Source organism: Talpa europaea, assembly GCF_964194135.1.
Source record: "Talpa europaea genome assembly, chromosome: 2".
NCBI lineage: Eukaryota > Metazoa > Chordata > Mammalia > Eulipotyphla > Talpidae > Talpa > Talpa europaea.
This window is the reverse complement of record NC_140068.1, coordinates 153,376,274-153,385,074: the sequence shown is the minus strand read 5'-3', so window position 1 is coordinate 153,385,074 and position 8,801 is coordinate 153,376,274. Positions and strand designations below refer to the sequence as shown.

Below are 8,801 nucleotides of genomic sequence, written 5' to 3'. Positions count from 1 at the left end.
TGGCAAGGACCTACAGGGAGCCCCATTTTCAAAGGGGTGCATCTCAGAACAGCTTTCCCCCGTGTCCACTCCCCCCCGCTGACCAGGGGTGATCATGAGAAGGGTCACTCCCTCCCCGACAGCAGCACAGCACACCTTGCCCTGGGGTCTGCCCGGCAGTGCTGAGTGAAACCCGGCCCTCCCCGGGGCAGACTCCCCACAAGAGCTCCGTGAAAGCTGAGCTTAGACATTTTTGCTTCTTTGCTGACACCTACATAGAAATACCATTTTTACCTCCAGCTATTAGGAGAACCAAGTCAATAAACAGCGTGATGGAAAACGGACCACAAACATTGGGCCAGCGGCCTTGTCAGTGCCTTGGACAGTGTTTCAGATGAACAGAAAAGAAGTCCTCTAACTTCCAATGTGGCAACTGATGCCCAGTTCCTAGGTTTGCATATCAGTTAAGAAGAAGGTGCCATGCAGTCTAGAAACTCATGACAGACACACTGGCAAAAACCGTACACCATGAGAATAACGAGGCTCGAAGGGACGAGGCTGACGAAGACGACCCCGAGGGTGACTTTCTTAGAGACCAGTAAGTAGATCCCTAAGGGCAAGGAGCTGAAGTAGAGCAAACCTAGCAACCAAACTAACACCCGGATGGATGTCTGAAACAGCAGGGACGTGCAGTTCCACACAGTCCAGTTGTGAGACACGGTGGTGACGGAGTCGAAGCTCGCCGGCCTGTAAAATTCCACCACGGGAGTGGAGTTCAGAGACGGGGAGCTCTCCCTCTGCACCTCCATGATGGTGATGACCAGGCAGTTGGAGGACGTGTGCGACGGACTGACCAGAGAGGCCAGCCTCTTGGGGGTCAGCAGCAGCTCCGTGGGGTTCTCTGGCAGGCACTTCTTGCCTTTGGCGCCACAAGTCAAGTTGACGAGGATGTTGTTGTCGTCCGGCAGGCTGCTGACCTCGTCGTCCGGCAGGCAGGTCTCAAACCTGCAGAAAGGACAGACGATGACGCCCTGCGGGGAGTCCCCAAAGTCGATGATCTTGTAGAGGCATTTGGCACAAACTCGGTGGCAACACTCCAGCACCTTGGGTTTCCTCTGCTTCAGGTTGTAGCGGTTGTAACAGATCTTGCACTCCAGCTCGTCCGAGACCTGAGACTCGGCGGTGTCGTCTGGCGGCTGGCTGGCCATCGCGACCAGGGGAGCCGATCTTTGGCCAGATGTGACTCGTGGGAGAACCACTCTGGTTAAGGTGCCCAGCTGAGCATCACATCATCCAAATCGGGCAGAGGTGCAAAAAGTCATGAGCAGTGACGGCCAGAACTTCCCCAGGCATGTTCGGTTCCTACGTCGTAGAACTCTATCTCAAACGCATATTTTAGAAGGCCAGATGTAGGGTCTGCAAAGGCAAAAAGAGATTCTGAGGTAGTGATCAGCTCGCTAAATAGTGCTTTATGGAATTTTCTGAGCTTCGATGATTAGAAGCAATCATCTTAAAAGGTTAAGTCACCTTCATCTTTTTACACATTTCGGCCCCCAAGACAGGAACATGCTGTCTCCGTGCGTAGTTTTTTCCATCCAAAAATAGGATAACATCAGGCATGAGAATATTAATGGTGAATATACACTCTAGAATACTTTGAGTATAGACAGATTTTCTCTCTGAAATTCGTAACAAAGTCTGGCCTCTTTGAAAGTAGACTATGACATGTATCAGAAACAAATACATTTGCAATCAAATTCTGTTCAATATGGACTAATTCAGAGTCTCACTGGTACAAATTCCTGTTGTCTAAATGCCCTCAATGGTTCATAGGAATATACAAAAGAAGGGAAATCTTCAGATAAATGTTTTAAATGTGTTTTCAGAAAGTACTGCGCCAGCGATGGGAGCATATTTAAATACAACTGACTGTTCTCACCTTCCCGGTGTAAAAATGTGTTATAAATGCCTTTATTATTTGACTATTCAATTTCAAACTTTGTGTTTGAAATTGGTATTGAAAACCAGTTGTACACAGATATCCACTCAAGGGAAAATGAGGCGTATGACACCTGATACGTGACTAGTTGACAAGCATAATAAACAAGTCAAGTCTAACGCCCCCCCCAAGAGAAGCAAACACAGACAACACATCCACAGCCATACCTCCCAATATGAAGCAGCACATACACACAGCTACCCAGAAATATTCAATGCTCACCTACTGGCAACTTCATTTCATATTTCATTATGAATATTTATTATACTCACTTTATTTCACTCTCTTCCTGTAGTGGCCAGAAAGTGCAACACAATCAACAGTCTAACCTTGGCCCTGCTTACAAAGTCTGGCTTGGACAGATGTGCAGTCAGTTCTCAATTAGTACTAATGGAAAGGGTCAGCATACAGAAAATCTCCAAATAGTTGTTATTTTGCTTTAATATATGTGGTGTTTGGGGCAGTAGGTATGTCTCAAATTACGTTTTACTTGGACAAATATCAAAATGCATTTGAATTTCTGAGCACACACCCCCCTCCCAAGCACAACAGCAGAAGACTGCCATAATAATTCTGAGAAGTAGAGAGCAATTATGCTAGAATTTAAAATTTGCTATGGATCACATGCCTTCACAGAATACAGGCAGTGGGTAGCTAAGTTAGATAATTTCTGAAATTATGAATAGTTGGTTTCTGGCTACATATTTTCCTTTTTACTTGGACTTTAGCTAATTTTATAACTGACTTCATATAATACGAGAATGATTACGGCTACCGGTAGCAAGACATTCTTAGTGGGAAAAGGAAGTCAATCTATAACCAGAATCTCTGGCACCAGCTAAATAATGTAGTTAGGTTTTTAAAAACAGAATATATTGTACATGAATGCATGTATGTCAAAACTGCTACCATAAACCAGTTTCTGTGGATCCATTCTTACACAAAAAAAGAATATACAGGCATAAACAACAACTCTTCTATCCTCTTTGCTTCCATGTGCCTTAATATTTTCTTCCTTCCTGATGCTGATCCCATTCAGTATCTATGTCTCAAGTCACTGTAAACCAAGACTGTGTCTTGCACACGCAGCTAGCTTTCTAGTCTCCTGTGGGATAAACACCTCCAGGATGAACGTCAAGGAACAAGAAGGCCTCTGTCCCTGTCACCACTTCCACTCCAGTTGTCATCACAGGATGGTCTCCAGGCCTGGGCAGGTCCCAGTGATCTGCTCACTGGGTAGCCCCCACTCATCTGTTCCTTGGGGTAACACCGAGAAAAGACCCACTGTAACTGAATGTGTTTATTCTCCTTGCAGCTACCTTCGCATTCAACCTCAGTGCCCTTGACAACCCAGGGGCACTGAAGCGGACTGTACTGGGATTCACAACAGCGAGCACTGCCATCCCAAGGACCCATGTATGTGAAGTTGTGTGAAGAAGGAAAAGAATGTAAATATATACATAAAGAACATCAGGGAAAGAGAGAATAAAATATTCAGTGAGGATAAATAAACAAAATGCTATCTAGAAATACAACAAAAATACCAGAAATGCCAACAAAAGGCTTCTGTGTATGTGAGAACACGTCACACTGTCAGCACCTAACAGTCACCTGATCACAGCAACACCTTCTGCGCCCAGCTCCCAGCACTAGGCAAGGAGCAGTTTATCACATGGAGCACATAGATGATTTACTCTGACAATACTGAGTTATTATTTGAAACAAAGCTTTCTTTTTGCACAGAAACACTCCAGAGACCTTTAAATGTGTTAAGACACAGTGGTATGCGATCACAACATTCACATTTATAAAAATTCATAAAGGAGGTTTCTTGGTAAGACACAAGGATAATATTCAATGTTCCAAAATACAATAAAAAAGATATCTACTTTAATTCTAAAGCCAAGTCTAGCAAACCCACTCCATCAGCAGGAAATACTTCATCAAGCCCTGCTGACCATGGCCCCTCTGGGTGGGGCTGGCGACAGCCTTGAGCTGGGGTAGCACCCTGGAGACGCAGCCAACACAGTGTCTGTTCCTGGAAAGGCATAAAACAGCAGGTGATTGTTCCTCTGGGAAGTTAGGGGACCGACCCCACAGTTCTTAAGAATACATTCCTCATCTACCTCATTATGACACGAAGGTCCCACAAAGAATTCGAATCATCACCTAACATCTGTCACTTTGAGTTGTGATTTGAGTCCTCTAACAGCTATGTGTTCCAACCTCGCCCACCCCGCCTTCGCGCCCGTCTAAAGCTGGGAACAACAATTACAAAGATGAGTGAAAGAAACCAGACCCAGGGCCTCCCCTGGTGGCGCAGCGGTTGAGCACTGGGCTGCGAAGCTGCCCACAGCCTCTGTAGCGCCGGTTCGATCCCCGGCCGCCAGGTGAGGGTCCCACATGGCGCAACAGACCTCTCCTGCCACGCCCGCTGCTCCCCTCAGCAGTGTACTTTGTCAGTCTGCCTGTTCTGTTCCCTGCTCTGGCTCTGGTGAATTCTCTCACCCTCCCACACTTCTGACTGTACTCAGTGCTTATAAATAAATACATAAATAAAATCTTAAAAAAAAAAAAAAAGAAACCAGACCCAAAAGAACACATGCTGTATGATTCCATTTCCAGAAAGCACGAATAAATGGGCAAAACTGAGCTGTAGTGATTAGGGATACAAGCTGAGGTGGTTAAAATGATGAGTTCTGTCTTTGACCTGGGGGATATGGAGGCATGTTCACTGTGCTGCACGTAAGTCCACGTTCTGTGCTGCTGCTATCTTTCACAGCAAAAGGTAAAAAGCAAAGAAATCTGTGGCTAAGTGTTTTAGGTATTTTTATAGTCAATTTTTCTGTCCATGGATAATTTGAGTCAATTTATCTCTTTTTTTCCTGTGACCTGTAAGCCTGTTCATTTTTTCCCACAAAATTGAAATGTCAGTCATTTATTTATCACCTTAATGTCCAGGCATTTGGGTAGCACAATTTAAATTTACTCCTTAGTATTTTAATGTTTTAGACATTATTTTCATTTTCTCTCTTTTCATTTCTAAGAATCTATTGTTATTATCGGAGAAGGAGCTCTTGCTTTTGGTTATTTATTTTGAATCCAGTCACTGACCAAATTCTCTTATTCATTCTAAAAGGTTTCACTGGGAGTCTCTTGGACTTGCAAAGTATACAATCATATCATTAGGAAAGAGATCGTTTTAGCCCCTTTTTTCAATATTTATTCCAGTATATTTATTCCAGTCACTCATTTTTCTTGTTTTAACCAACTCATTAAAGTTTCCAGTGAGAAAAAAAGACAAACTTTTGTCTTCTTTATTCATTCCTCAGAACAAAGAACAATACCCTGGTCTAAAATAGGTGCAGAAAAAAATCACTGCTGTGTGAGTCTAGTGATGGCCAGGTTGCTAGTTTCTAATTTTAATTGTAATGTTTTGTATGTTTTGCTGTTTAGTGATGATACTTACTGTGGGTTTGGTAAATAATCCATTATATTAAAGTAGTTTCCTCCCATTCTTTCTGTTCCAAATTTATACTTTATATTTATAGTGTCTTTACATTTTGTTGAATTCTTTATTGCTATCTACTGATATGATCACATGGTTTGGATTGCACTGATAAATTTCCACACTTGTATTCTTGGGATAAACCTACATGACCATAGTTGGGTCCTCACATACACAGATGGGTTCTTTCTGCTAATATTTTATTTAGGATGTTTGCATCTATATGCAACATGAACACTGTCTCCAGACATGTTGTGTATGAGAATTTGAAATTAAATGTATAATTATTTTACAAATGAATTAGGAATCTTTCATCATCTTCTAGAATATTTTAAATAATAAGAAGATAATTTATTTCTTAAAGGTTACATAAAATTCAGGGCCTCCCCTGGTGGTGCAGCAGTTGAGCGCTGGGCTGCAAAGCTGCCCGCAGCCTCTGCAGCGTCGGTTCAATCCCCGGCCACCGGGCGAGGGTCCCACATGGTGCACAGACCTCTCCTGCCGCCCGCTGCTCCCCTCAGCAGTGTATTTCATCAGTCTGCCTGCTCTGCTCCCTGCTCTGGCTCTGGTGAATTCTCTCATCCTCCCACACTTCTGACTGTACCCAGTGCTTGTCTAAATAAATAAATAAATAAATAATTTTTTTTTTTTTTTAAAAAAGGTTACATAAAATTCAGCTGTAACTCCACAGGACCCATTGCCTTTTGCTTTTTTTTTTTAAAGATTATTTTTTTATGCACACAAGAACTGGAGTACAAGCCAGAGGTGTGTGTGGGGGTGGTGAGAGGATTCACCAGAGACAGAGTGGGGAACAGAACAGGCAGATCGGCTGAAAATACACTGAGAGGGGAGAAACGGGCGAGTCAGGAGAGGTCTGCTGCGCCATGTGGGTAGCTCCCTGGCCGGGGATCAAACACATGTGCAGTGGCTGCATATATCGGTTGCCTTTTAACCCCTTGCACCACCAGGGAGGCCCCCCTTATTGCCTTTTGAAAGGATAAATCTTTACTCACTTTTCCACTCTCTTCTGTTACTATCAAATTCAAATTTTACACTTCTTTCTGAGTCAAGTTTAGACATTTATTATTAGCAAGGAGATAGCCCATTTCATTTGTTCTTTCAAATTCCTTGCCATAGAATCTTTGTTATCTTTAATTGTTCCTGCATCTTTGACCGTGTCCTCTTCCTCATTTCTAATCTTAAAATTTTTTAAATCTTTATTAATTTCCTAGTCCGACACACAAAATCTTTAATTTATTGTATTGTGCAGTTCAAAAAAAATTATTATATGGGGCCTCCCCTGGTGGCGCAGCGGTCGAGCGCTGGGCTGTGAAGCTGCCCGCAGCCTCTGCAGCGCCGGTTTGATCCCTGGACGCCGGGGAGGTTCCCACATGGCGCGCAGACCTCTCCTGCCGCCCGCTGCTCCCCTCAGCAGTGCATTTTGTCAGTCTGCCTGTTCTGCTCCCCGCTCTGGCTCTGGTGAGTTCTGTCACCCTCCCACGCTTCTGACTATACCCAGTGCTTGTAGAAATAAATAAATAAATCTTTAAAAAAAAGTTATTATATGTATTTTTCACTTCTGTTTTTTGATGATTTTTGTTGACGTCACATTGCATCATAGTATTATATAAGTTTCAGGTGAGTATCATTATTAATCAACATCTGTATGTACTACATTACTTTGACCACTAAAAATCCAATTGTACAATTCACCATACAATTGTCCCCTTTTACCAAATTCACCCTCCCACCTATTCACTTTCGGTAACCACTAATTTAATCTTATGGTCTAAAAGTTTATTTTTGCCTTATTCATTCATTTGTTTCTCCAATTAATTTCTATCCTTTTTATTTCATCACTTAGGTATTGTTGCCTCTTATATTAGGTTGTTATTATTTTTTCTCATTTCTTAACAAGAATGCACTTTGTCTTACTCTTAAATGATGAAAACATTGCTAAGACTATAAATTTCCACTGGTACAGCTTTCACTCTATTCCACACCTTTTGAATAAACTGTGCTACTTTCATTGATTTCTAGATAACTTCTAAATTGACTTTTGATTTATCCTTTGATACAGAGGATATATATATAATTGTTTTTAAATTTCCAAGTTGTAAAGTTTCTTTTTTATTACCTTCTGCTATTTAATTCTACTATCACTAAATTATGATCAGAGAACTAAATCTATAAAAAATCCATTTTCCTTTGACTTTGTTAAGGTCTTCTTTAGGGTCAAGTGTATGATCAAGTAAACCAGAAAAGAATATTCTATATTAAAGGATGTAAGGCTCTTGCATACCTATTAAATTTAACTTTTCTATGTTCACTTTATCTTAAGGGTCTATGCAAAGTTAAGACATATTGAGACATACAGGAGGAAAGCTTATTAAAGTATCATTATAACCATATTTGCACTGTTAACACTGGCTTTACAGATTTAGTGGCTACATTATTTTGTATATACAAGTCTATTTATTCTCCTCATAAACGGTGCTATTTTAAAAACATACCATGTCTTCAGGCCTTTTATTTAATACTGCCTGTCTAAACCTAATACTGCTAGTTCTTCTGACGCTGTATTTGCCTAGATGTTTATCCAATCTTTTATTTTCAATTTCTATCATTGTGTTTCAAGTGTTTCTTACAAGCAGCACATAGTTGGGTTTTACTTTCTTAACTCAGTCTGACTGTTCCAAATGATTAATAGGCAAACTCAGTTCAGACACATTTAATATGAAGACTGTTTGATCTGAACTTCTTCATTCCTTCTCATATGAATTAGTTGATGCAGAAAAATTTCCTCTCTTATTGTCTCTGCCTCATTCCCAGGTGTTTCCATTTAACTTTTTGTTTAGATACTTTTCGCTTGATACTGTCTTCTTGAGTATTTTCATTCGAAAATGGGTGAGGACATCTCTAAACTCTTCCATACAGTATATTTCTTTTGCCCTGGCAGGGAACTGGCAGCTTGCCTACCTGTAGATTTTCAGGCTGAGGGCTCTCTGACTCCATGCCCCATAGAAGTTACTCCATTATCTCTTGCTTCTGGGTCAGGAATGAGACTCTGCTAAGTCTGATATACTTGTTAGCGGTAGGTAGGCAATTTGTTCTCTCTACCTGGAAGCTTCTAAGAGCTTGTTTCGTTTCTTTCTCTTTTTTTGGAATTAATGTGTCAATCGTTTATATGATGCCTGTTATGTAACTTACACAACTTTGGGTTATACTTTTATGTCTCTGTATGTTCTGCACCAAGCCTCCTGTGCCAATACCTTACCCCCTTCACTCCCCAATTCCCTCCTCCTTTTCTCCCTC

General features: G+C 41.6%; 1 protein-coding gene across 1 annotated transcript; it reads right to left on the bottom strand.

The window, feature by feature from the left end:
• Nucleotides 1–443: 443 nt before the first annotated feature.
• RNF182 (ring finger protein 182) lies at nucleotides 444–1,187 on the bottom strand (the record flags this gene model as incomplete). Its single annotated transcript, XM_084228473.1, has 1 exon — nucleotides 444–1,187. One exon carries the CDS (start codon nucleotides 1,185–1,187, stop codon nucleotides 444–446), a length of 744 nt encoding a protein of 247 aa, XP_084084599.1.
• Between the last annotated feature and the right edge of the window lie 7,614 nt (nucleotides 1,188–8,801).